The sequence below is a fragment of the Bos mutus genome, chromosome 1 (genome assembly GCF_027580195.1).
Source record: "Bos mutus isolate GX-2022 chromosome 1, NWIPB_WYAK_1.1, whole genome shotgun sequence".
NCBI lineage: Eukaryota > Metazoa > Chordata > Mammalia > Artiodactyla > Bovidae > Bos > Bos mutus.
In genome coordinates this window covers 1,999,182-2,026,715 of record NC_091617.1, presented here as the reverse complement: position 1 = coordinate 2,026,715, position 27,534 = coordinate 1,999,182, and the positions used below count along the sequence as shown (strand labels likewise).

General features: G+C 43.5%; 1 protein-coding gene across 2 annotated transcripts; it reads right to left on the bottom strand.

The window, feature by feature from the left end:
• Positions 1-7,767: 7,767 nt before the first annotated feature.
• On the bottom strand, positions 7,768-27,301 carry EPCIP (exosomal polycystin 1 interacting protein). 2 transcript variants are annotated; one of them, XM_070360747.1, is made up of 2 exons: positions 9,010-9,203; positions 7,768-8,905 (listed from the first exon to the last, which is right to left on the bottom strand). In XM_070360747.1, exon 2 carries the CDS (start codon positions 8,844-8,846, stop codon positions 8,190-8,192), a length of 657 nt encoding a protein of 218 aa, XP_070216848.1. In that variant the 5' UTR covers positions 8,847-8,905; positions 9,010-9,203; the 3' UTR covers positions 7,768-8,189. The 2 variants fall into 2 exon arrangements, with proteins under 2 accessions (XP_070216848.1, XP_005893405.2); XM_005893343.2 differs by lacking the exon at positions 9,010-9,203 and adding an exon at positions 26,774-27,301 and having other exon boundaries at positions 7,769-8,905.
• Between the last annotated feature and the right edge of the window lie 233 nt (positions 27,302-27,534).

Here is a 27,534-nt window from a genome sequence, read left to right as displayed (position 1 = left end):
ACAGAAGCAAAAATAGCTATGCATCCTTTCTAAGAGAATTCACCTCTATTAGCTCAAAATCATTCAGACATTGTTGTCTTTCCTTCTTGGGGAAAAAGTCAAAAGCAGATACCTTATCAAAGACAACAGAGTTACATGTATCTCTTTTGGGAGGAAAGATGAAGGAATGTGTCTTTTTTCTGTGCTATTTAATTTTACTCCAGGGCAGCAAAATTGCGCAAGAAATACAGAGTAACAGTATGGTATGATTACAGAGCGAGGCATCAAATCAAGCTTTGAATTTTTCAGGTCTTTTAAAATATCCTGTTTGCTTGTTTATTTTTGGTTGCACTAGGTCTTCACTGCTGCTTGTGGACTTTCTCTACTGCAGTGAGGGGGGGGCTACACTCTAGCTGCGGTTCATGAGCGTCTCATCCTGGTGGCTTCTCGTATTGTGGATCACGGGCTCTAGAGTGTTCTGGCAAGCAGAATCTTCCTAGACCAGGGATCAGACCTGTCTCTCCTGCACTGGCAGGCAGATTCTCAATCACTGGACCACCAGATAAGTCCCCAAGCTCCAAATTTTTGAAAAAATGAAGTGGACTTTTAAAAATAACCTTTGAAAGTATTAGTTGCTTAGTCCTGTCCGACGCTTTGCTTCCCCGTGGACTGTAGCCCACCAGGCTCATCTGTCCATGGGATTCTCCAGGCAAGAATACTGGAGTGGGTAGCCATTCCCTTCTCCAGGGGATCTTCCCAACCCAAGGAATGAACCCAGGTATCCTGCATTGCAGGCGAATTGTTTACCATCTGAGCCACTAGGGAAGTCCCTTATCTAATTATAAAAGTGCTACCTGCATTACTACATTTTAGAAATTTTGAAAATGCAGAACAATACAAAGAAGGAAATAATTGTTATTAATCTTAACACTTAATTTTTGGAGCATTTCTTTCCAGAATTATTTTATGAACATTCACTCTCTCATTCTTCATGTTTTCAACATTCCAGTGCAACTTCTACTTGGAGTTAGTTCTCTAACCTCCTCACTCTAATCTTATCATAAGGACTGCATCTTGGAGTTTGCAACTTGCATCTTCTCCAAGTTACTAGGGAGTTACTTGGCATCTTCCTTGGTAAAACTTCCAACTCATTCCAACTTCTCAATGAAGAAGAAAATGGCAACCCACTCCAGTACTCTTGCCTGGAGAATCCCATGGAGGGAGGAGCCTGGTAGACTACAGTCCATGGGGTCGCAAAGAGTCGGACACGACTGAGCGACTTCTCTTTCACTTTGGTAAAACTTCACTTCCATCTTCTAGTTTGTCTATTCCACCTCCAGTCCAGAACCCATCACCTTTCACTGCCCATTCTCTTCCTCCTGCCTTTGTTTCCTGCCTCATCCAGATTGGATTTCATGGGGACAAGATTATAGTCACTCCCTTCCGACAAGCTCAGCTTCCTTCCCCTCTCCTGCTTTGTTGTTGTTGTTTAGTCCTGTCCAACTCTTTGCCACCGCATGGACTGCAGCAGGCCAGGATTCCTTGTCCTTCATCATCTCCTGGAGTTTGCTCAAACTCATTGAGCTGGTGATTCAGTCCAACCATCTCATCCTCTGATCTCATCCTCTCATCCCTTCTCTTCCTGCCTTCAATCTTTCCCAGCATCAGGGTCTTTTCCAATGAGTTGACTCTTTCCATCGGGTGGCCAAAGTATTGGAGTTTTAGCTTCAGCATCAGTACTCCCAATGAATATTCAGAGTTGATTTCCTTTAGGATTGAATGGTTCGTTGTACTCATTCAGAAAAACCCTAGCCACAGCTGAGCCAGACTGTGGCCTTCTCTGTATCTGTCCCTGGTTAGTTAACTTTCCAGATTTCCTCTTAAATTAACTGAAGACATCAAATGGACACTAAATACATTATTTTTTATTATTATTTGTATGTGGGTCTCTGTCTGAATCAGGCAGATGAAGTAGTCAAATAATGCATAAGTTTATATAGGATTTTAATAATATAATCAGTGAGCTCAAATATATAGATTAATAAAATTATGTTCTCTCCAAACAGAGACTATTTAATTACCCATGGCATCTGTGAAACATTTATAAATATCAATCATTAACCTGGGTAAACAAATAACTGAACAAATTCTTCAAAACAGAGATTTTTACAGGGAACGTTCTCCAACCAGAGAAAAAAGTTAAATGATGAGCCAAATCCAGGAAGCTGAATGACCCCTCCAATACAAAAAAAAAGTCTTAGCTATTTGGGAATTAATGAACAGTCATCTAAATCTCTAAATCAAAGGGGAAATAAGACATACATTATCTAAGATCTCTAGAAATTAATAAAAGTGTCATTTTTATGACACTTATAATGACATATAAAAGTGTCATTTCCCTATATGGTACATACCTAAAGGGGTACTCACAGAATAATGTATAACTTTAGCCCAGAGATAAATCCACGCACTTATGGACACCTTATCTTTGACAAAGGAGGCAAGAATATACAGTGGAGAAAAGACAATCTCTTTAACACGTGGTGCTGGAAAAACTGGTCAACCACTTGTAAAAGAATGAAACTAGAACACTTTCTAACACCATACACAAAAATAAACTAAAAATGGATTAAGATCTAAACGTAAGACCAGAAACTATAAAACTCCTAGAGGAAAACATAGGCAAAACATTCTCCGACATAAATCACAGCAGGATCCTCTATGACCCACCGCCCAGAGTATTGGAAATAAAAGCAAAAATAAACAAATGGGACCTAATTAAACTTAAAAGCTTTTGAACAACAAAGGAAACTATAAGCAAGGTGAAAAGACAGCCTTCAGAATGGGAGAAAATAATAGCAAACGAAGCAACTGACAAAGAATTAATCTCAAAAATATACAAGCAAATCCCGCAGCTCAATTCCAGAAAAATAAACAACCCAATCAAAAAAATGGGCCAAAGAACTAACCAGACATTTCTCCAAAGAAGACATACAGATGGCTAACAAACACATGAAAAGATGCTCAACCTCACTCATTATCAGAGAAATGCAAATCAAAACCACAGTGAGGTACCATTTCACGCCAGTCAGAATGGCTGCTATCCAAAAGTCTACAAGCAATAAATGCTGGAGAGGGTGTGGAGAAAAGGGAACCCTCTTACACTGTTGGTGGGAATGCAAACTAGTACAGCCACTATGGAGAACAGTGTGGAGATTCCTTAAAAAACTGGAAATAGAACTGCCTTATGACCCAGCAATCCAACTGCTGGACATATACACCAAGGAAACCAGAATTGAAAGAGACACGTGTACCCCAATGTTCATCACAGCACTGTTTATAATAGCCAGGACATGGAAGCAACCTAGATGTCCATCGGCAGATGAATGGATAAGAAAGCTGTGGTACATATACACAATGGAGTATTACTCAGCCATTAAAAAGAATACATTTGAAGCAGTTCTAATGAGGTGGATGAAACTGGAGCCTATTATACAGAGTGAAGTAAGCCAGAAAGAAAAACACCAATACAGTATACTAACACATATATATGGAATTTAGAAAGATGGTAACGATAACCCTATATGTGAGACAGCAAAAGAGACACAGATGTATAGAACAGTCTTTTGGACTCTGTGGGAGAGGGCAAGGATGGGATGATTTGGGAGAATAGCACTGAAACATGTATATTATCATATGTGAAATGGATTGCCAGTCCAGGTTCGATGCATGAGACAGGGCGCTCAGGGCTGGTGCACCGGGATGACCCAGAGGGATGGGTTGGGGAGGGAGGTGGGAGGGGAGTTCAGGATGGGGAACATATGTACACTGATGGCTGATTCATGTCAATGTATGGCAAAACCACTACAATATTGTAAAGTAATTACCCTCCAATTAAAATAAATAAATTCATATTTTAAAAAAGGAAAAAAATAAACTAAGTTTATAATTACACAAGTGAAAAGAGAAATATTCAGCCTCAGAAAAACAAAGAAAAAAAAACAGCAAAACAATTCAAAGAATGTGTATAGTAGAAATAGTCAAAGATAAAATGATTACTAATAAAAAATAAATTAGAAAATAAAATAAAACCCCAAACATAGGGATTACCAAGAAAAACTCAAGCTTAATTAAGGAACATACATATCCCCCAAAACTTTAACTATAAGTAGACATGACGAAGAGCCAAATTAATTGTGAGAAAATGTTGTATGGTACCCAGTGACAATACATTGGAAATTCTACAGAAAATGTATATTTTGGCAAAATACAAATTTCACAACTGATTTAAGAAGAATATAATGCTTTCAAATTGTGGTAATGGAGAAAACTCCTGAGGGTCCCTTGGAGAGCAAGGAGATCAAACCAGTCAATCCCAAAAGAAATCAACCCTGAATATCCACTGGAATATTGGACTGTAAAGCTCTAATATTTTGGCCACCTGATGCGAAGAGCTGACTCATTGGAAAAGACCCTGATGCTGGGAAAGATTGAAGGCAGGAGGAGAAGGGGACGACGAAGGATGAGATGGCTGGATGGCATCACCGACTCAATGGACACGAGTTTGAGCAGGCTCCAGGTGATGGTGAAGGACAGGAAAGCCTGGAGCGCTGTAATCCATGGGGTCACAAAGAGTCAGACACGACGTAGCGACAGAACAACAACAACGGCTCTTAACAAACCAATAAGCAAAGAAGTGGGAAAGTTTTGGAAGAGGTAAATAGATTTTGAGTTAATGACATGGGAATAATCATGTGTTTTTATCGTTTCCTGTTCCCATCACTCCAGAGAAATAATGGCAAAGTTTTAAAACATGTGAACATATGGCAATGAAGAGATCATGAGAGAGCCATCTGTACCTTTGGGATTTCAACAAATTTATCTGTCCCGTATTTTTAATGTTCCCTTGTTAAGTTTACTTTCCCATAGAAAGAAAAGAAAGTGGAGTTGCTCAGTCGTCCAACTCTTTGCGACCCCATGGACTGTAGCCTACCAGGTTCCTCCGTCCACGGGATTTTCCAGGCAAGAATACTGGAGTGGGTTGCCATTTCCTTCTCCAGGAGATCTTCCCGACCCAGGGATTGAACCCGGGTCTCCTGCGTTGCAGGCAGACGCTTTAACCTCTGAGCCACCAGCTTTGCCAAACCATGAGATTATGATACACCTCTTCTCAAATCCTTCCTTCTATCCCCAGCTAATAACTAGCTAATCCTTTACCAACAATAGAGAAGCATTGGAGGGAACCACATCTACACACCCACTTTCATCTGTACTTCTCTTGGCTTCACTCAGGAAACTGAAAAAAGTGACCTTCTTCCTATCAAAGATGAATTTATCATTGTGTTCAGAATTTTTTTTTTTGTATTTGGAACATGAGTTGTTTTTTTTTAATTACGAAAACATAATAACACATTTATAGGAGACTCGGAAAATGCAGAGCAAGGTTACATATAGTTCCACTGTATACTAGTTACGTTTTTCTTGTTCGCTTGTTAAAGCATTGTTTTGGGTTGCATCGGGTCTTTGTTGCTTTGTGCAGTTGTGGTGGGCGGGGGCTGTCTCGCATGCGGTGCTCGGGCTTCTCGTTGCGGTGGCTTCTCCAGTTGGGGAGCAGAGGCTTCAGTAATTGCAGTGCGTTGTTGCAACTGCTTTGTTGTTGCAACAGTTGTTGCAACAGCCCCAACTGTTGCAGGGCTCAGCAGTTGCGACTCCTGGGCTCTAGAGCTCCGGTTCAGTAGCTGTGCACGCAGGCTTAGTTGCTCTGCAGCATGTGGGGTCTTCCAGGATCAGGGATCAAACCTGTGTCCCCTACATTGACAGGCAGATTCTTTACCACTGAGCCACCAGAGGGGACCCAAGAAGTATTTCTTGTAAGAATTACTTAAAACGTATGTGAAAGAGCTCTGAAGCTATTAAAAGTCACCAAATGGAAGATATACACATTAAGATACTCATAATTTGTAGTATCAGTAAATTTTATACTTTATAAATAAAAATTATTAAAATTCCATTTGTTACATTTTCAGTAACTAATGACAGTAAATACATTTAATATTAATCTTTTCATCTATATCCTTCTTGCCATTCTTTCTCTCTCTTTTGTTTCCTTATTTATCTTTTTCTACCACTTTAATCTTACCTCTCACATACAATGTCAGTAATAAGGTCATCACATCTTTCTATTAAAATTGGTATCTTGGTCTTAGTTCTGGCCTAATTCAAGCACTGATATTATAGATGCATGCTAATTAGTCTGAATGGCCAAATCTCTCATCAGTTAAGCAAATGGAAACATTTCAGGTTATTTCAGCTATCTGGTGTTAAGGCTAAGAGAAAAATACGTGTTATTTCATGGTAGAACTATTTCTTACCATTACGGTATCATGCATTCAATACGTTCCAACTTTCTGCCTTCTGGGTTTAGGTGTTTGTACCATAATTGCCACAAATTCTTTATATCCCATTTTAGTGTGGAGTTGGGTTTCTGTGAAGGAAGATTTTCTTTGTCCAATGATGAGTCAGTTTAATTTTTTAAAATGGATACTATCTATAGAATAGATAACTGATGAGAACCCACTGTCCAGCACTGCGAACTCTCCTCTGTGCTTGCTGGTGACTTAAACGGGAGGAAATCCAAAAAAGGGAGGATACGTGTATCCGTTTGGTGATTCACTTTGCTGAGAGCAGAAGCTGACACAACTTTGTAAAGCAGCTATTCTCCAGGGAAAATTAATGAAAAATATTGCCTTGGTTCTTTGTATGAACACACATAAAAGCATTTTATGTTAACCCCATCATACAGAGTGTCTTCACTTTCCAGTCTTAAACTTCCAAATGGACTGAGCCCTAAAAATTCTTCTGTTAATTATCTATAAGTAATCTGGATGTATTTACCCACGCGAGTAGTGTTATAAAGGGGTTATTACATTCCCAGGCTAGCCCCTAATGTAGTCAAACACAGTTCCAGTGGTATTAATCTAAGCTCTGATTTCTGGAGCAGGAGGAGGAGGAGGGGAGGAACAGTGGGGAAGCTGTGTAGCTGGGCCAAAGGTAGGAGGTGGCAAGGCAAGAGAGGGAGAGAAGGGCTAGAGGGAGAGAGCATTCCCCGGATTTAGGCCTCTTTCTAAGCAACAAAAATCCCAAATGCACTTGGCTTTTGTGACTTCCCTCTCGGACCCTGATGTTCTTATTCAGCCCTAAGCTTCCACCATATTCGCCAGGCTTCAACCCTCCCCACCGGCACCACCCGCCACTCCCCGTCACTGAACACACTCACAAGACTTCCCTTTCTCAGTGTGAATGTGCTTTACAAGATGTTTGGAAAATACCAGTCTAAGAGGATCTAATCATTTTGAGGGGCTCCTTGTCCCAAAACCACTGAAGTCTGTCATTCTCTATGTAGGGGAATTCCAGCCTATGTAAGAACATGAAGGAGGGGAGAAAAAAGGCAATGTTTTGAAGGAAGATGCTTTTCTTTTTTTTAAGGGCTTCCTTGGTGGCTCAGATGGCAGATTGTAAAGAATCTGCCAGGAGACCCAAGTTTGATCCCTGGGTCGAGAAGATCCCCTGGAGAAAGAAATGGCTACATATTCCAGTGTTCTTGCCTAGAGAAGTCCATGGCTAGAGGAGCCTAGTGGGCTACAGTCCACTGGTTGCAGAGAGTGAGACAAGAATGGGCGACTAACACTTTCAGTTCCCTTTCAGTTTTTGAAAGTCTTTATTGAATTTGTTACACATTGCTTCTGTTTTATATTTTGGTTTTTTGGCCACGAGGCATGTGGGATCTTAGTTCCCTGACCAAGGATCAAATCGGCACCCCTGCATTGAAAGGCAAGTGTCAATCGCTGCATCACCAGCGAAATCTGGAAGACTCCTTTCTTTAGGGTTTATCCCCTCTGCTGAGCTGCACTAAGCAGTCCTTGGGGTGCACTGATCTGACATTTCCCTACCCTCCCTTAGTAGCAAAAACCTAGCCTCTAGCTGGCCCCCAACATATGTTTATAGACTGAATCAAGTAGGTTTTTTAAATTATTTTTATTTTGTTTTCCCAGGGCCAGGCGTGGGTGGAGCAGAGGGCTGGTTCTGTGTGAAAGGAGGCTGGAGGAGAAGTGAAGTTGAGGCTAGGAGTACCCATGACCTTGTTCACAGATCCCTTGTTGAGATGATCCAGCAGATGCCAAAGTCCCCGGAGGATGGGCACAGCTACGATGTTAGTAAATGAAGGTGACCACATAGCTTTTGTTGTTTAGAACTGGGAAGGTTTTAAGGTAGGAAAAGTAGGGGAAGTTGTTGGCCACGCTGGCAGAGTTTGCAACACTGTATGATTTTAAGGCGGACTCCCTGTTGAAGAGTGCCATGTCTAAGAAGGAGAGATACATACAGGTTTGCCAGCCTCGCTGTAACGTGGGCTTCTCTCTGGGTTCACTCTCCCCACTGTCGTGGATGAGCAAACTCTGTTCAAGGGAGGGATGCTTGGCCTCCGTGCTGACCCGAAGCCTCTTCAGACCGCAAATAGCCAGGTACTCAGTGGGGAGAGTGTTGGTACTGCACAGGGAAAGCTTCAGGTCCCGGACCAGCGTGAAGTTCAGCAGGAGCCCCAGCGCAGACGTGTCTGTGAACCAGATGGTCAGACGGTCACTGTAGCTCGTTTGCTCAACGGCAAGAGGCAGCACGGTTTTACAGCTGCACATCAGGTTGGCCAAACTGTAGTCACAGTCGCGGATGTCTGCTGAGCAGCTGCACTTCCGAATGGTGTTTTCTTTGGTGAAAATGAGCGTGCCGTTCCTCTGAGCTCTGGTGAAGCAGTTGAGTGCAAAGACGCCCAGCGCACCAATCAGAAAGAAGCTGTGCCCAGAAGGAGGTGCCATTCTCGTCTCAGCGCGGGCCAGCCAGGTTCCCCTTCATGAGCCGATTCATTGAAACTCACCTGAAAGAAAATAAGCAGTTTTGTTATCACAGCCTCTCCTTAGAAATGAGCAGCTTCTGGGAAAAAAAGGAACCCCCGAAATAACACGTCGTAAACTTTCTCACTTGCAGTTTCAGCAAAGGCAGGCGATGCTAGGAGCCCAAGTCCAGGGCATGCTGTTTTCTAAAAGCCTGGGGTGAGGATGGGGGGAGGCCAGCAACCAGGCCCCTGAAATCTGAAAAAGTGAGCTAGAAAACTCCCGGTAGTGTCTGTTGGTGGTGAGATGAACACGCCAATAAGCAAGCAAAGAGTAGATGCGGGGGGAGGAGACCCAGTGCATCCTGTCTGTGGATGGAGAATTGGAGTGATTGGAGGGTACTGTCTGTCTTATCCACTTAAGCACGCACATTCCCTCCTCCCCCTCAATATCTGACTTCCTGGAATTCAGGAGACAAGCGGTTTCTTGTTGGAATCAGCTACCCACGTGCTGTCTGTTAACGCAGCATGCATACCGATGATGAAACAGTTAATGGTAAACCTCAATGTCTAACTAGACAAACACGCTCCCCTCCCTCTTAGCGCTCTGTTTATACGACCGTTCATATTTTCCTGGTCTCCGAGACCAGGACTGTAGTCCACATTAACTGTGTCACTAGACAAGGAAAAGACCCACTGCACAGCAATTCATCACAGGGATCTTGATTTACCAACTCCTTTCCCCCAAACAAACCTTATCAATTGATTTAAATTTTTTTTATTTTTCAGTTGGTTGCACTGGGTCTTTGCTGCCGCATGGGCTCTCTCTCGTCGTGGCTAGCAGCGGATACTGCTCCTTCCAGCGCTCAGGCTTCTTGTAGCTGTGGCTTCACTTGTTACCAAGCACAGGCTCGAGTTCGCAGGCTCAGTAGCTGTGGCACGTGGGTTTGGTTGCTCGGCGGCATGTGGGATCTTCCCAGATCAGGGATCGAACCCCTGCCCCCTGCATTCACAGGTGATTCCTATCCACTGTACCCCTAGGGAAGTCCTATGAACTGATTTCTCCAAAATGTGAAACAGTATGTAAACACTGTTAAATGATCAAATTAGGTAGGAACACATGCTGAATTGAAAGAGCAACCCTGATGTCCAACTTGGGTGAAAATGCCCTATGGGTGTCTGGCGTTTAATTGATGTGTGTGTGGTCTTCTTTTATGGTGTGATTGAAATGACACACGTTGTGAAAAAGGACACCAGATTCCAGTTTTTCACAAATAAGTAAATTTCCCCTGACTTAGCTGATGACCAAAGAGAGAAAACAATGTAATCCAGGGTATCTATCCATATGGCGGTGGGCACGGCAAGATGCTGGGAATGAGACCTCTGAACAGGATCTGGGGACAGCTCCCGCAGGAGGAGTGCTAAGGAGACACTGATGGAAAGTCAGTGCCCAAGGGGTTAAACATGTGTCCAGAGAAGATGGTGACAGTGGGAAAGAAGCTAGGCTGACCCGCACCGCTACAAGAGGGCAGCGCAGGTCAATGCAAAACCCAAGGGGGACAGAGCTAAGAGTGCTAGGGCGGGTACACAGGCAGCACAAGGCCATCAGCAGGAGCTGGAGGGAGGGTAAGGAGACGACGAACCGTCTCAGCCCAGTAAACCTGAACAGGAGGTGAGACGTCGGTTCACAGCTGTCATGACGTCATCCATCCATTCATCCAACAAATGCTCATGGGGAGCTTCCTAGGTGCAGGCACTTTGCTAGCCCTGGGGATACAGCGCAGAAGGAGAAAACGAACAAAGAGCTCGATGGGACTTGATTCTGCTTCCAGTGCCCAAGGTGGGCCAGGCCTGCGCGTGAGGACCGGAGGCTGGGAGAGTGAAGGGGGGCAAAGGCAGGAGTCAGGTAAGGCCAATCAGAAGATACAAAAGGAAACAGAACCTGGATCCTGCCCCGAGGGCACCTATGCACAAGAGGAAGATAAAGAAGGCTGAACTGAAGAAGTCAGTCCTTGGAAGGAAAGTTATGACCAACCTAGTCAGTCAGTCAGTGAATCTGCTCAGTCATGTCCAACTTTGCAGTCCTGTGGACTGTAGCCTACCAGGCTCCTCCATCCATGGAATTTTCCAGGCAAGAGTACTGGAGTGGGTTGCCATTTCCTTCTTCACGGGATCTTCCCTACCCAGGGATCGACTGAGCCACCAGGGAAACTAGTAGACAGCATATTAAAAAGCAGAGACACTACTTTGTCAACAAAGGTCCGTCTAGTCAAGGCTATGGTTTTTCCAGTGGTCATGTATGGATGTGAGAGTTGGACTATAAAGAAAGCTTAGTGCAGAAGAATTGATGCTTTTGAACTGTGGTGTTGGAGAAGACTCTTGAGAGTCCCTTGGACTGCAAGGAGATCCAACCAGTCGATCCTAATGGAGATCAGTCCTGGGTGTTCATTGGAAGGACTGATGTTGAAGCTGAAACTCCAATACTTTGGCCACTTGATGCGAAGAACTGACTCATTTGAAAAGACCCTGATGCTGGGAAAGATTGAAGGCAGAAGGAGAGGGGGACGACAGAGGATGAGATGTTTGGATGGCATCACCGACTCAATGGACATGAGTTTGAATGAACTCCGGGAGTTGGTGATGGACAGGGCGGCCTGGCGTGCTGCGGTTCATGGGGTTGCAAAGAGTCGGACGTGACTGAGCAACTGAGCTGAACTGCACTCCTGAAGACACACACAGATGTAGGATCATAGCAGAGAGGCAAGTTAAGAGTCCATTCAGGAAACTGGGTAAGATGTTTGATAGTGCTTTGTGTTTACTTTGAAGTTGGCACAGAGTTTGAGTTTTACTTTTTTAAAAAGTATAAGTAGTGTTTTTCTCCTTTCTAAAGGTGGATTTTTCAAACAATTTTTTAAAATTAATTTTTACTGGAGTTTAGTTGATTTACAATGTTGGGTTAGTTTCTGCTGTGCAGAAAAGTGATTCGGTTATGCACATACGTATATCCACTCCTTTTTAAGATTCTCTTCCCATATAGGTCATTACAGAGTATTGAGAAGAGTTCCCTGTACTATACAGTAGGTCCTTATTAACAGTATGTTTCATATATAATACTGTATAAATGTCCATCCCAATATCCCAAATTATCCCACCCTCCCTTACCCCTTAGGAATCATAAGTTTGTTTTGTACATCTGTGACTCTATTTCTGCTTTGTAAATGGGTTCATTTATACCATTTTTTTTAGGTTCCACATATAAGCAATATCATATATTTGTCTTTCTCTAACTGACTTCACTCAGTACACCAGTCTCTGAAAGTGAAAGTCACTCAGTCGTGTCCTACTCTTTTCTACCCCGTGGACTATATAGTCCATGGAATTCTCCAGGCCAGAATACTGGAATTGGTAGCCTTTCCCTTCTCCAGGGAATCTTCCCAACCCAGGGATCGAACCGAGGTCTCCCGCATTGCAGGTGGATTCTTTACCGCTTAGCCACCAGGGAAGCCCAAGAGTACTGGAGTGGGTAGCCTATCCCTTCTCCTGCAGATCTTCCTGACCCAGGAATCAAACCAGGGTCTCCTGAATTGCAGGAGGATTCTTTACCAGCTGAGCTACAAGGGAAGCCCCACACCAGTCTCTAGGTCCATCCACGTTGCTGCAAATGGCATTATTTCATTCTTTTTTATGGCTGAGTAATATCTTTAATACACTGATTCAACATATTCTTGTTAACTGTGTCCGTTCTGCCATTTTAACTTAGTGGATATTGAGAGTGTTCTTGTTTGCATCCACCTCACCCATGCATCCACATCGGAGTATGTTCTACTTGTTTTACTGCAAGTTCGTAGACCTGTTTTCTGCCTGTTTACATCGTTTAGTAGTATCTATATTTCACAGGGTTTTCTTAAAGGATTTATTCATTAGTTCATTTTGTAGCAAAAGAAAGAATTTGAGAAATATGTAGAGCCATAATTCTCCCTGAACCAGAGGCTTAACGGTTTTACATTGTGTTGCAATGTGATGGTAAGTACTCCACTTAGTAAGGAACAGTGCATAACTTATTAATTACAAGACAATTTTAGATGATTATCTGTCCTAGATTCCACTGAAGGTTTCTAGGACTTCATGACCCAGAAACCTCGTCATCCCTGGACTAGGAATGCTGATGCCAGTACCACTGGCCTGCTTTGCTCCCAGACTTGGAGGGAAAGGAAGGGAGGGGCATCTACCCATCAGCTGAAACCTGGCAACAAAGTATTGATATCATTCTCTTAGGTGTTGATACTGATCAGAGGCACAGGTGGAAAAAGACAGGGGTAAGACACTTTGGCCACCTGATGGAAATAACTGACTCATTTGAAAAGTCCCTGATGCTGGGAGGGATTGGCAGCAGGAGGAGAAGGGGACGACAGAGGATGAGATGGCTGGATGGCATTACCGACTCAGTGGACATGGGTTTGGGTGAACTCCGGGAGTTGGTGATGGACAGGGAGGCCTGGTGTGCTGCAGTCCATGGGGTCGCAGAGTCAGACACAACTGAGTGACTAAACTGAACTGAAGACAGGAAAAGAACATGAATTTCCCGGAACGAGTTGGGCTGGAGATCCCCAAAGGGATTTGTGAGCAACTTACCAGCAGTCAAAGACCTGGCCAGACCTCAGCAGGAGCCCCGCCTTCTGGATGTCAGGGAGATTGAAGGCCAGACCAAGGAGGCCAGATGGAGCCTCATGAAGGGGCACAGAGTGGGCCAAGTGTCCCTGCTAACGGGTTTACGTGGTTTCCTCAAAGATGCCATGTGGACATTGTTCTCCTTCAGTCTTACCGTGGATTTCTTTCTTCAGGTTTCTTGACTGTGGATTGTGAGCACCCGACTTTCACTATGTGTTAATATCTATTCATGTGTGCTCAGTCGCTCAGTCATGTCCGACTCTTCGTAACCCCATGGACTGTAGCCTGCCAGGCTCCTCTGTCCTTGGGATTCTCCAGGCAAGAATACTGGGGTGGGTTGCCTTGCCTTCCTCCAGGGGATCTTCCCCACCCAGGGATCAAACCCTCGCCTCCGGCATTGCAGGCAGACTCTTTTCCACTATTCATCTGGGGGTAAAATTCCAGACTGGCGTAAGCAGAATGGGTGCAAGCGTGTCACATTGCCCCACCCTCCCCACCCCCCTTTAATATTTATTTACTTGGCTGTGCCAGGTCTTAGCTGCCGCCTGTGGGATCTAGTTCCCTGGCCAGGGATTGAACCTGGTCCCCCTGCATCAGAAGTGCAGAGTCTCAGCCACTGGACCTGCAGACAGGTCCCTACCCCCTCTGCTTGCTCTGCCTCTTCCCACAGTTCGAGTGGCACTGTGGGAAGAATGGTTTTCTCTGGAGGCTGCTGAACTTGTAGAAGGGAACCATGGATCTGTTGGCAACTGCCAAGTGTCCAGAAGGGGTGAGCTTGCGAGTGAAGCCAACCCAGTGAAAAACAGAGATAAGAAGTAGAAAGATACTCCTAACAATCTTTTTTTTTTTTTTTTCAGCACCCAGATCAAGCCATGCCCGACATTCTTTCTTTAAAAAAAAAAAAAAAAAATTTATTTTGTTTTTGGTTGCGCTAGGCCTTCATTGCTGCACAGTGGCTTTCTCTGTTTGCAGAGGGCGGGGGCTACTCTCTAGCTGTGGCACACAGGCTTCTCGTTTCAAAGTCTTCTCTCGTTGAGGAGCACAGGCTCTAGGTGCGGGGACTCAGTAGCTGCAGCTCAAGGGCTCCAGAGCACTGACGCAGTAGTTGTGGCCATGGGGTAGTGACATTCTTTTTTGATTTTTAAAAAAAGATGTGAGCCACACTTTTTCCCTATTCAAGCCAGTCTGAATTGGGATTTCTATACTAAGCAGCTGAAGGAGTCATGGTGCACTGACGTTTGATACACTATGCTTTTTTCATTCACTCAGTAAACATTTGTTGAGCACTTGCTTTGTGCCTGGACTGTGCTAGAAGTGGAGGAAAGAAAGCCATTAGGAGCTCTGTCAAGGAGTTACACTCTAGTCAAGGTCACACTGAACCAATAGTCACAGTGTCATGTGATAATAATCATAACCACAATTTGTATGGGATATTCAGTCTGCACTAGGACCCCACTCCAGTACTCTTTCCCATGGATGGAGGAGCCTGGTAGGCTGCAGTCCATGGGGTCGCTAAGAGTCAGACATGACTGAGCGACTTCACTTTCACTTTTTCACTTTCATGCATTGAGAAGGAAATGGCAAATCACTCCAGTGTTCTTGCCTGGAGAATCCCAGGGACGGGGGAGCCTGGTGGGTTGCCGTCTATGGGGTCGCACAGAGTCGGACATGACTGAAGTGACTTAGCAGCAACAGTAGCACTCCCTGGGAGTGGCTAAGTTCACAGGGGAGGTAATATCTGATTAGAGGAATATTTTTTGAATGGGAAAGATAAAAGGAAAATTATCTATGTAATTAGCAGAGGGTGATCAGAATTTTTACAATCAAAAAGTAGGATAAAGAGATGGACAGTTTATGAAGATGGCAGGAGTAGCAGTCAGTTCAGTTCAGTTCAGTCAGTCAGTCATGTCCAACTCTTTGTGACCCCATGGACTGCAGCACACCAGGCCTCCCTGTCCTTCACCATCTCCCAGAGCTTGCTCAAACCCATGTCCATCTAGTCAGTGATGCCATCCAACCATCTCATCCTCTGTCGTCCCCTTCTCCTCCTGCCTTCAGTCTTTCCCAGCATCAGGGTCTCTCCAATGAGTCAGTTCTTTGCATCAGGTGGCCAAAGTATTGGAGTTTCAGCATCAGTCCTTCTAATGAACACTCAGGACTGATTTCCTTTAGGATGGACTGGTTGGATCTCCTTGCAGTCCAAGGGACTCTCAAGAGTCGTCTCCAACACCACAGTTCAAAAGCATCAATTCTTTGGTGTTCAGCTTTCTTTGTGGTCCACCCTCACATCCATATATGACCACTGGGGAAAACCATAGTTTTGACTACACGGCAGTAGGAAACCAGAGCAGCAGTAGGAAAGGACTGTGGGGGGTCCTGTGGGGCTGGAATCCTCTGACTTGCTCTGACACATCGTTTTCTCAGTGTCCCAGCCTTTCCTGTGCTCACTCCATCACTGAGATTTGCCTGCTGTGTCCTGATATGAACCCCTTCCACAACCCTAGGGGCAGGGACATAGGGAGGGGCAGGGGGCATGGGATCTATCTGTGCCCATCTTTCTATGCCATGCTAGAATCTGCCCACAAATGAACAAATGCATAGTGAAACCAGGATAAAGGTTAATTGCTTCCTTACATTCCAGTCTAATGCCATTAAAGGCATAAGGAGGATTTACTCGGCTCCACACAGTCATTCAGGGACTCAGGCTTTATTTTTTTTTAATGCTAACTTCTAGGGCCTGCAGGTCCTCCACAGCATTTTCTGCCCACATTTCATGGGCCAGAACTGAGCCACCTGACTGCAAGCAGCTTGGAAATGATGCCCTGCAGTGTGCCAGGAAGGAAGAGGAGAGCATGGGTATTGGTGGGCACTAAAAGTTACTGACCACACCTAGGCTGTAAGACACAAAGAATGACTTTATGCAACCACGGCAAAAGCTCAGATGGTGTCAGTCCTCCTAAACCTTTCAGGCAAGAGGCTGAAAACCATGTATGATCATTAACTCTTTGATCATGGAGTCACTGAACATGTCCAGAAACCAGAGCTCCTATTCAGGCTTAGTGCAAATATCATTTTTATATTGCAGTTGGAGAAATCCTGAGTGCAATTAATGTGAACGGCACAAAAGCAAAGACTCCTGAATTGAGCAGATACAGACATCAGTAACTTCAAAACAAATTCCACACAGATTCCTTCCCAATCTAGGATTACACCCAAAATTTAGATAATGTTTATACTTGGCTCCAAAAGGAACGTTTCAAACTGGACTAGTTTTGTTTATAAGAAGATATTACTAGTAAGGAGATAGTGTGTCAGTGGGAGGATAGCATTTGGACCATTTTCCTGAAAACAGATTTGAAATGTCACGAATAACGATGTTTTGAATTCTATAGTCTTAACACAAAAGACAAGAAAAATGACTGTGGGAATATAGAGTAACGTTCTCCAAATCCTTGCAGCAATTAAAACTGAAGACTGATCTCAAATTTTAATTCAGAAGTAAATTTAATTTGAAATTAGGAGTGATTTTTTTTTTTAAAGCGGAAAGGCAATTTAAGGAAAAGACTCAATTTAAGAAACTAGAGAAGTAAGAGAACCAGACACTGATGAGATGCTCCAGTAAGAAGCAGATAGTCTGAAATATAAATCTAAATGGCAACACGGGGTAGAAAGGCAGAAGAAATCCAGTGTCTGGATGTCCAAAAAAAAAAAACACTTGGATGCAGGACTTGAGGAGTTAGGCAAGGATGTCTCCCCCAAATGCCATCCCTGGAGGGTGTCCCTGCAAAAATCCTCTAATATTTGGAGGTGGTGAGAATCAGAAAAATTCCAGAAAAGGAGACAATTTGGAATCTTGGGTGTGTCCCATAAAGGGAGACATGTACCCACACTCTGGAGTGTATCAAAAGGGTGCCCACTGCTTGCTGACACAGACAGTGGCAAGACGGCCTCACTTACCACAGTGGCCTAATGGGTCACCCAAGGAACACTGCGTGTACTGTGGGAGCAAATGGCTGGGAAGCTAACTGTAAAGTGAGGTGACTGGTGGGTGCTAATTAAAGACACAGCTCAAGCGTTGTGCAGGAATGTGAAAGACTCCCAAAGAAGGTGCTGTCTGGACTGAGAAGACAGAGGCTGGGATAAAGAAAGCTGAGATGCTGAAGACAGAAAAGCAATTTCAGCAAAATCTCAGTCTAGAGTACTTGGTGTGTCTTTGGGTCATGAGGCTAGGAAAGAGGCTGGGACTGTGCCACCCAAGCTAAGGGGTCTGGTCTCCAAACTCTTCTGATCTTCACTCCTTTAATAAGAACCCTTCCCAACAGATATAGTTTTTAATTTATAAAGGTTTTAGAAATACCACACTTACATTATTTACATTGTAAACAATATACAAAAAGAATGGACTTTTAAATGTTTGAGATGAATAATGAAAATGGCTTCCCTGGTGGCCCAGCCAGTAAAGAAACTGCCTGCAATGCAGGAGACCTGAGTTTGATCCCTGAGTCAGAAAGATCCCCTGGAGAACATCATTACTACCCACTCCAGGATTCTTGCCTGGAGAATTCCACAGATGGAGAAACCTAGTGGGCTACAGTCCACGGGGTCACAAAGAGTCGGATATGATTGAGTGATTAACACTTTCACTTCACTGGCTTGTGTATATACACACCCTCTTTGGAGGTCCCTGCAAGCAACAAAAGTGAGGAGCTGAGGGTTTGTAATTAGGGGCGACCTGGGTAGATCTGTGTTCATGGAGGTGCCAGGTGGAGACTGAATTATGAGAGCAGAGACCAGACGACAAAGAGTTCTAAGTAAAAAAACACATTTCACCTGCATTTTCTTTGATGGTTTATCTCTCTCCATTTGCTGACTCCTTCTAACTCCAGGCTTTCCAGATAAATTTATTTCAATATCTGGAGTCCTTGAGGGAGTAGGGAGAACCAAGAGGGTGGGATTGAGGAGGTGGGGAGGAGGTCGAGTCTCCTGCCCTGCTGTCCCCTGCTGTACCTTCATCTTAATTCCTCTCCATCCACTCTTTCCAGGTTCAGTTCAGTCGCTCAGTCGTATCCAACTCTTTGCGATCCCATGGACTGCAGTACGCCAGGCCTCCCTATCCACCACCAACTCCCGGAGTTTACTCAAACTCGGGTGCCCGGTGCTAAAAACCGACTCTCAGATAAGGGTCGAAAATCATTTTTGTTGTTGTTTGGTCCCTAAGCTGTGTCCGACTCTTTGCAACCCCATGGACTGCAGCACTCCAGGTAAGCCTTAATATAGATTTAAGTAAACACATTCTTGCCCAAGGGGATCGCTCTTTAAGCCTTATACCTACCTTGCTCCTTGTTAGAGGGAGAGCAAGGGATAAATAGAAGCATGGGAGAAGTGTGGGGTGAGACTCTTGTCTAGAACCCAGTGGCCATCTGATCTCAGGCCCACTTCCCACTTGTTCGTGGCTGTGATATCACTCTGCCCATGGAGGCCAGAGGGGAAATATTGGCTACTCTGTGTTATATGGATGAGATTCTCACAGAGGTGCTGGATGAAGGCTTTAGGTGAAGAACCTTGAGAAGGACTCTTTGAAAAAAAAAATAAGGATTTTCAGCATTTTCCTTTTCTTTGGCTCTGGTCCATAAGTGCACTGCAGGAAGCAGGTTAGAGATAAACACTACGTAAACACTACGTAAGATGATATCGGAAAGAGGAATGACGTGCTTAGTGTTTAATACCTCAACGCTTACGATGTTGAAGGTAATCTGGGTTTCTCCCCAATATTTTCTTACTGGGATAAGTGTTGCCTTTTCTATCTTTCTGCCTTGTCCGTGGGACGAGCCGCTCAGTTTTCACACGCCCTCCCAGGTAATTCTGAAGTCACCACCTTGTGCAGTCTCTGTTGACGAAAATCACTTCCCTTCCACAGAGGTTTACATAGCTCATCATGAGGGCCAGGAAACTGGGCTCACTGTGACTCTGAGGGGACTGGTTTCTCCTTAGAATTATACAGTAGGACCTCAACTATTTGCTGTCATCTGATGGCTTTCCTCATCCAGAGAAAGTACAAGTTTGTCTCCCCAAGTTGGAATTCAGGCAGAATCAGCACCAAGCATTCAGGTCTTCGGGAGATGCAATTTAAAGTATTTTCATGATTATTAAACTCACTGGATATTTTGGATCCAAAGAGTCTTTTCTTAATAATTTCTCTTAAAATAGCATGGGGATGAAACCACACAGGGTTTAACCACACAAGGTTAAAATAAGCATAAAGCAAGATGCACGTTGTAATATTAATATATATCTATTAATGCTATTCACTTTTACAACTACTCATAAGAACTGTAATATTAATACACAGAGTACTTTAGTACTATTCATAAACTATGACTTTTGTAATGTCAGAATTATATTAATAGTAATAATAGGAATATATATATTTGGGATATTAGAGCATTCCAAAAGCCACCTCTGCAAACCTCTAAAGTAATGGTTCATTTAACACACTGCTTGTGTTGAAAATCTGAATGGAGAACGGGCTCAGAATAATGACGATGTGTGGGGGTCTGGAGGAGGGGCCGGTGGAGGGAAGGGTCAGCACTCGTCTCCCCTTTTTCCTTGTGCTGCTGTTCAGTGGCCAAGCTGTGTCTGACTCTTTGAGACCCCATGGACTGCAGCACGCCAGGCTCCTCTGTCCTTCACTGTCTCCCTGAATTTGCTCAAATTTATGTCCATTGAGTCAGTGATACTATCTAACCATCTCATCTTCTACTGCCCTCTTCTCCTTTTGCCTTTAATATTTTCCAGCATCAAGATCGTTTTGAATAAGTCAGCTCTTCGCATCGGGTAGCCAAAGTATTGGAGCTTCAGCTTCAGTATCAGTCCTTCCAATGTATATTCAAGGTTGATTTCCTTTAGGATAGACTGGTTCGATCTTCTTTCAGTCCAAGGGACTTTCAAGTCTTCTCCAGCACCGCAGTTTGAAAGCATCAGTTCTTCAGCACTCAGTCTTCTTAACCCAGACTAGTTGAAGCTGAGTCCAGAGGAGCTGTAGGCAGATTTTGCCTAGACAGCTCTCAAGAGCTCTGAGATGTGGGGCTTAGAGGTGGGGGACAGAGGCATTCTCCCCACTTCGGCACTGAGGGCAGCCCAGGTCTGGCACAGTGAGGGGTGAGGGGCAGGCAGCATCATTCAGCCCCGCCTGGAGGACACACTGGGACGCTCCTGAACTCTGCTCTCCGGGAAGTGAATCGACAGGAAGCCCCTTGGCAGCAGCACGGGACAGTTAACATCCAACGGTGCCAGAGGCACATGAAAGGGCCATTTGGGAGAGCAGGTGAGGCAATCCTGGGGACCCCAAGAAATGATTAGAGGAGACTTTATTGTGTAGACATGTGGTATGGAAGGAGGCAAGGACCTGTATCAGGAAGGTGGGGACACAAACCAGTCAATTATAAGCAATTAGTGTTAATTTAGCCTTATATGTGCCCACTGGTTGGTGAAGCCAGGATCTCTTCAAGCATCACTTGGATTGCTGCTTTCAGATAAATGTGTTTAATGATAGAAATGAACCAATGTTCTCAAAAGCTTCTAGTCTGAGATAATTAAGAGCTAAGTGAAAACAGGCATTTTATGTTTTGAAAGCACTGAGCTTAACTGAATGTTGATATCACCCACAGTTTGCCTATTGGAGGCTGGACGCATTGCTGTTGGTATGTTGTGTAAGTCAGATCTCTGATGTGACAAAGCCCTGGTCTTCTGGTTGACCTTGGTTTCCCAGTCCCTGGTGCCTGACACGTGGAGGCCCTCCATAAACACTTGTATTATTCAAGTGCATCCCTACGTTAGCTAAGTCAGAGTGCATGTATTCCTCCTTTGCTTCCTTTTTTACTTTTGCCTCCTAGAATTGTGGAGTGTAGCATATGATCAAATCAGCAAGCAAAATCCATTTCAGCATGAATTTCAGTGCATGGCCCAGCCATGACAGAGGAAGCATGATGAACTTTTGTGTCTTAGTCAAAGAGTGGGTGTATTTGAGCTCAATAGCCTCTGAATCTCCTTGAAGGCCATCGAATGACATCTGGCATAAGTCCCAACAGGCAAACCCAACCTCTTGCGACTTTACTAGTGAGCATCTTCTAAGTTTGCAGTTGCCTTGGACCATTTCTGTGAATCTGATGGAGACACAGGACGAAACACAGTCACGCAAGATGGGGACCATGAGCCCCAAATCAGGGCCCCAGATTGCTATCCTTCCACCTCACTCCACAGACTAAAGGGAAACATGAGTAGAATCAGCGTTGAGTACATATTGATAGCATAGATATTTGTGGGCATCAGAAACTATTGTCTGAATTGCTTTTGTTGAAGGCTTATAAGAACCCTGCTGCAAACTTCCCAACAATCTAACATTTAAGCATCCAGTCTTATAAAACTAACACGGGAAGAGCTTTGCTCAAATTACTGGGTCTGTATTATATGAGTGGGAGGTTGCCAAGGAAAATAAGTCAGAGTAATCCCTTTGCTAGGAGATGAGAAACAAAAAATTCTGGTAGACCTTTAATATTTTAATTACCTGCTTCCAGAACAATAAAAAGGGATTCAGGTCTTCCAGTTAACAGTTGTACATTATTACAGCCCCATAAAGTATCTTAAACTATTTCCTTAAAATGTAAGCCTTAAGCTTTTTCCTTTCATCTGCATTCAATGATTAGATTTCAGAAAAGTTAAGGGTTAAATTTTTCCTTTAGTGGTTTTAGTTACAAATATTGGAACAAAAGGCAATTTGAAATTTGTTGCTTTCTTGGAAGATTTTTAAGAGTTTTTACATGTCTACAACTAAAGGTAATGTGAGATCCTGGAACAGAAAAAGGACATTGGGTATCTAAAAACTATCTGAATAAAATATGGATATTAGTTAATAATAATAATGCATCAGTATTGGTTCATCAATGGTGACAAATGTATACTATAGCAATGTAAGATGCTAATAAAAGGGGAGACTGGTTGTTGGGTACATGGGAACTCTCTGTGCTAGCATCACAATTTCCCAGTACGTCTAAAACAATTCTAAAATGAGACTTTTATGTGAAAAGAATGCCTTCTGATCTCATTGATGACTCACAGAAGATTATTTTTGTGATAAGAGCAGGGCTCCAGTGGATAAACTGGGCTACACAATTTGGATCAAATAGAACATCCATGAAGTGGTGACTAGGCATCACTCCAAGGACCCCTATAGAGCTCCTGGCCTTGGAGAAGATCCTGGCTTCCTTACTGACCTGGGAGACCAGGCATTTCAGAGATGCAAATGAGAAGTGGTCCTTTAATGGGAAATAGGTCACAACTGGAAATAAGAGGCATCGGGGAAAACTGTTAGAACAAGTCCTGACGTGTGTGCGTAGGGGTGTGTGTGTGTGTGTGTGTGACGCTACCTCATACTGCTTATGTTGCCCGTGTCAGAAGTGTTTTCTATTTCTCATCTGCTAAGAAATCATCAGGATTCCCAGGTGGTCCAGTGGTAAAGTATCTGCCTGCCAATGTAGGAGATGCAGGAGATACGGGTTCTGTCCCTGGGTTGGAAAGATCCCCTGGAGAAGGAAATGGCTGCCCACTCCAGGATTCTTGTCTGGGAAATCCCATGGACAGAAGAGCCTGACGGGCTACAGTACACGAGGTGGCAAAGAGTTGGACACAACTGAGTTCAGGTGCGTGCACACACACACACACACACGAAACCACCCTCATCTCTTAAACTGTCTTCACATCTTTCACGAAACTTTGGTAGACTAGATTCACGGATGACAGTTCTTGCCTGCCTCCAACCTCTTATAGGTCTACCTCAGTTAACCATAAAGGAAAAACCAAGCTTGTATAAGCAAATCTATAGCCACATAGAAAGTCAGTGCTTGTTTATGTCAGATTTTTAAGCCACTCTAATCAGGCTGTCCTTAGGGTGACCCCACTGGAACGATTGTCATCAGGTTCCCAATGACTCCCATTCCCCAATGTGTCAAAAGCCAATGGTTAATTTCCTTGTCTCGTTTTGCCTGACCACTCACTATCATTTGATATGGTTGCCCACTCCCTCCTTCCTGAGCAAAGACCCTTCTGTTCTTCCTTTCCATTGCATGCCCCTGTTTTCTAGCCACCTCAGTGGTCACTCCTTCTCAGTATCTGGCTAGCATCTTCTCTCCTTCCATGATGTTGTTGCATACCTCTTGCTCAGCAACTGTCTCTCTTACCCATGTATATCCACTCCCTTGGATATTGCATGCTGACCCCTGCATTTCAGTATTATCTATATGCTGATCATTATCCAGCTCCCAAATCCTCCCTTGAACTTCATGCTCATGTATCCAGCATCTTACTTGATAGCTCTACCTGAATATATAACAGACACCTCAAATTTAATTCGTCGAATGTACACTACTTGACTCCTAAGAAAGTTCAGACTGCTAGATGAGGAAGAGATGTTATTGCACTAACGTTTTACTACACAAAACTCTGGGCTTCCTGGGTGGTGCAGTGGTAAAGAATCTGCCTGCCAGTGCAGGGGACGAGGAGATGCAGGTTTGATCCCTGGGTTGGGAAGATCCCCTGGAGAAGGAAATGGCAACCCACCCCAGTATCTTGCTTGGAGAATCCCATGGACAGAGGAGCCTGGTGGGCTACAGTCCATGCGGTCACAAGGAGTTGGACACGACTGAGTGACTGACATGCACACACACAAACCTTTACTGCCCCTCAGCCCTGTATTCCCAGGGTTAAACTAGCTAAATATAGAAAATGGTCATTGATAAGAGGCAATGTACTTTCAAATAAGAAATGTGGGAGTTACATGTGTGTTGAAAAATGACTAAAATTAGGAACTACACGTTTCCTTAGTATTAATAATAATATTTAATGAGTGCTTCTTTTGGTGCCAGGTACTGTTTGAAGTATTATTGCATGTCTTATATCATTTAATCCTTGCAATAATCTTGAAAGTAGATATTATGACCCTAATTTCACTATCAGAAACACAGACATAGATGGTCACAGCCACAGAGCCGTAAGGAAACAGCTAAGATTTGAACCCAGACAGCCACATATACTCTAGGGAGTCATGATGGAAACGACAGTCGTATTTCCCATCCTAGGGTTGCGTTCCTACTCACATGACATCCTGTACCTTGGATCCCATTACTAGATTCTGTGGCCTTTAACCCCAAGTGTGTATAAAACCTCAAGCTAAATGAATGGGAAACAAAAGGAAAGAAGAGAGTTCCATTTTGCACAAGCATCAGAACACTTTTTTTTAAGAAGACACTTGTAAATTAGATCTTTAAGGACAGCATTGGTTGAATGCTACTTCTTTTGACATGGTCAGGGGACATGGGACAAAGACTTCTGGAGAGTGAGCCAATAGGCAGTCTTAACTAAAATATACAGCTTTCTAACTGACACAGGTTCTTGTGAGAGTTAATTAATCAATGGTTGCAAACCCCTCAAGCCTTTCCTGTAAATGGCTTGGTACGCTTGTATGTGTGGTAAGTTGCTTCTGTCGTGTCTGACTCTCTGTGATGCCATGGGCCATGGCCCGCCAGGGTCCTCTGTCCATGGGATTCTCCAGGCAAAAATACTGGAGTGGGTGGCCGTGTCCTTCTCCAGGAGATCTTCCCTGAGCCAGGGATCGAACCCATGTCTCTTACATCTCCTGCATTGACAGGTGGGTTCTTTACCAATAGTGACGCCTGGGAAGCCCAAATGACTTGGTACACACTTCGCTAATCTGATCACTGGTGCTCCAGCTCAGCGCATCTGGCCCCTGATCACACAGCCATGGGAAACTGGGTGATTGTCTCTTCTGACCACGGACACAGAGACATGATCCACTGCGCCTGATTTGTTTTTTCTGTCCACACCACGTGGCTTGTGGGATCTTAGTTCCCCAACCAGGGGTTGAAGCCAGGCCCCTGGCAGTGAGAGTGCCACTGAACCACCAGGAAATTCGACGGACCCTGAATTTTAAAGGTAGATAGTATACTAGGTTTAAGTAATTAAAATACCAAGGTGAAAAAGAAAATTGAGAGATCCAAACCAGCTATTGAGAAGTATTCATGTCCATAGATGCTTTGTCGGACCTGTTCTTTTCAGAAAATGCCCAATTTCTGTCAAAAATATGATGTGAAGTCTTTTATCCCTTTCAAACATTTTAAAATAATGCATTACATTGAATTATTTGGTATAAAAATAAAAGTAAAAAAACTTCCCAAAGATCACTCTTTTCATCAAAAAAATTTTCAAGCAAAAGAAGTCTGATATTTCTGGCAGTTTTTAAGAACAAGTTTTTATGAATATTATGCCCAGTTCTTTTGAAACATTTCCTTTCCTCAATATGCACCAAGACACGTATTGCTAAGAAACTCCCCCAAAACATATTTATGAAACAATGGAATATATGTAGAACTGTGTAAGGATTACTGGTTTTGACTAAGACATCCCTATAAGCCTGTTGCTTTTGCTATAGTATTTATCGTGTTTGTTTCACTTTTGAATACAGGGACCAATTTTTTTAAAAAGTTAACCAGTCTAAATGTTGATGCTCATTTAAATTTGATTTCTTCTTGTCTTCCTATATTTTCTAATGAAGAGTGTGTAAATAAACAGTAAATATAACACCATTATATAAATATAACATTATTAGATAAAAACAAAGAAACGATAAAAACCAATGTTTTGAGAGTTCCCAGTTTTGCTTGTGATCCCAATAAGGAAAAGAGATATAACACATACTTCTTTCACTGAGTTCTTATTTAGTGTTAATGACCAACAGGAAATATAGCTGGATTTTTTTGTTGTTCTTTTTTTTTTTTTTTTAATTTTCGCCAGATCTTAAAAATAGAAACAAGAAGCCCAGATTCCACGGAGATATCTGTTACATAATATTAACCTAAGTGAGTCTATCTATTTAGGGAATAATGAGAAGACCATTTCATTCTTTGCTTGATGTTCTGAAAACATTTCCTTTGAAAGGAAAGAGAATCTCAGTACAAAGCGATTCACATGCCCGGAAGCTTAAAGGAGAGTTTCACGGTGAAAGTGACTCATAAGTGTGCGTTATACTCATGAAACACAAACACTGCAGAAGAAGGTGGTGCTGATGGTGGCTCTTCAAACATTACAGAACTTTCCTGCCATGCAGCAGAAATCTGAAGCTGTAAAAAACTGTTAAGCTAGATAGGCTTTTCAAAAAAGAACAGAGAAATGACTTACATCTCAGAGCTCCACTAAGAGGTTGTCTCCTGCACTCCCGGGCTGATCCTTCACTCAGGCTTGACAGCTGGTGTGATCTGCCGGCAGGAAGGACGGAATGCCTGTTCTTGCACTTGCTGTTCTTTTCCGTTTTCAGAAGGCCAGTGGCCCTGGTCATTTCCATGGCAACCAGAAGCACGCTGCCAGCCCTCCAGTTTCATGAACCACACAGCAGAAGAGAACCTGTCTTGGTCACTGCTGGCCACTCTTTGGGAGTTCAAAGTGGAAAGCTTCCAGAAGAGTCAAAGGAGACTGCTGCTCTACGCTGACCTGAAGGGCTGACGGTGATGCGAGGAATTCCACTTTAGCAGGAAATTGAATGGATTAAACATGGAGCGTGGAAGACTCCTCGATGCTTTTACTATCATGATCATGCTTTGTTCCACTCTTTTTGGCCCAGTGAATTGTTACTTATGGCAAACACCCGAACTAGTATAAAAATTGTCCCAGTGTAGTTGTTCCAAAGAGAAAATGAACTCATTTTAGCTCCAAAGACATAGTCCTGCCGAGAGATTATTACACTGTGTGAAGTAAGTCAGACAGAGAAAGACAAAGATCATATGATATCACTTATCTGTGGAATCTAAAATATGATGCAATTTTAGTATATGTGCTGCCAAAGCTAGCGCTAAAATATGATACAAATGAACTTATTTACAAAACAGAAACAGACTCACACACATAGAAAACAAACTTATGGTTACCAGGGACTTCCCTGGCGG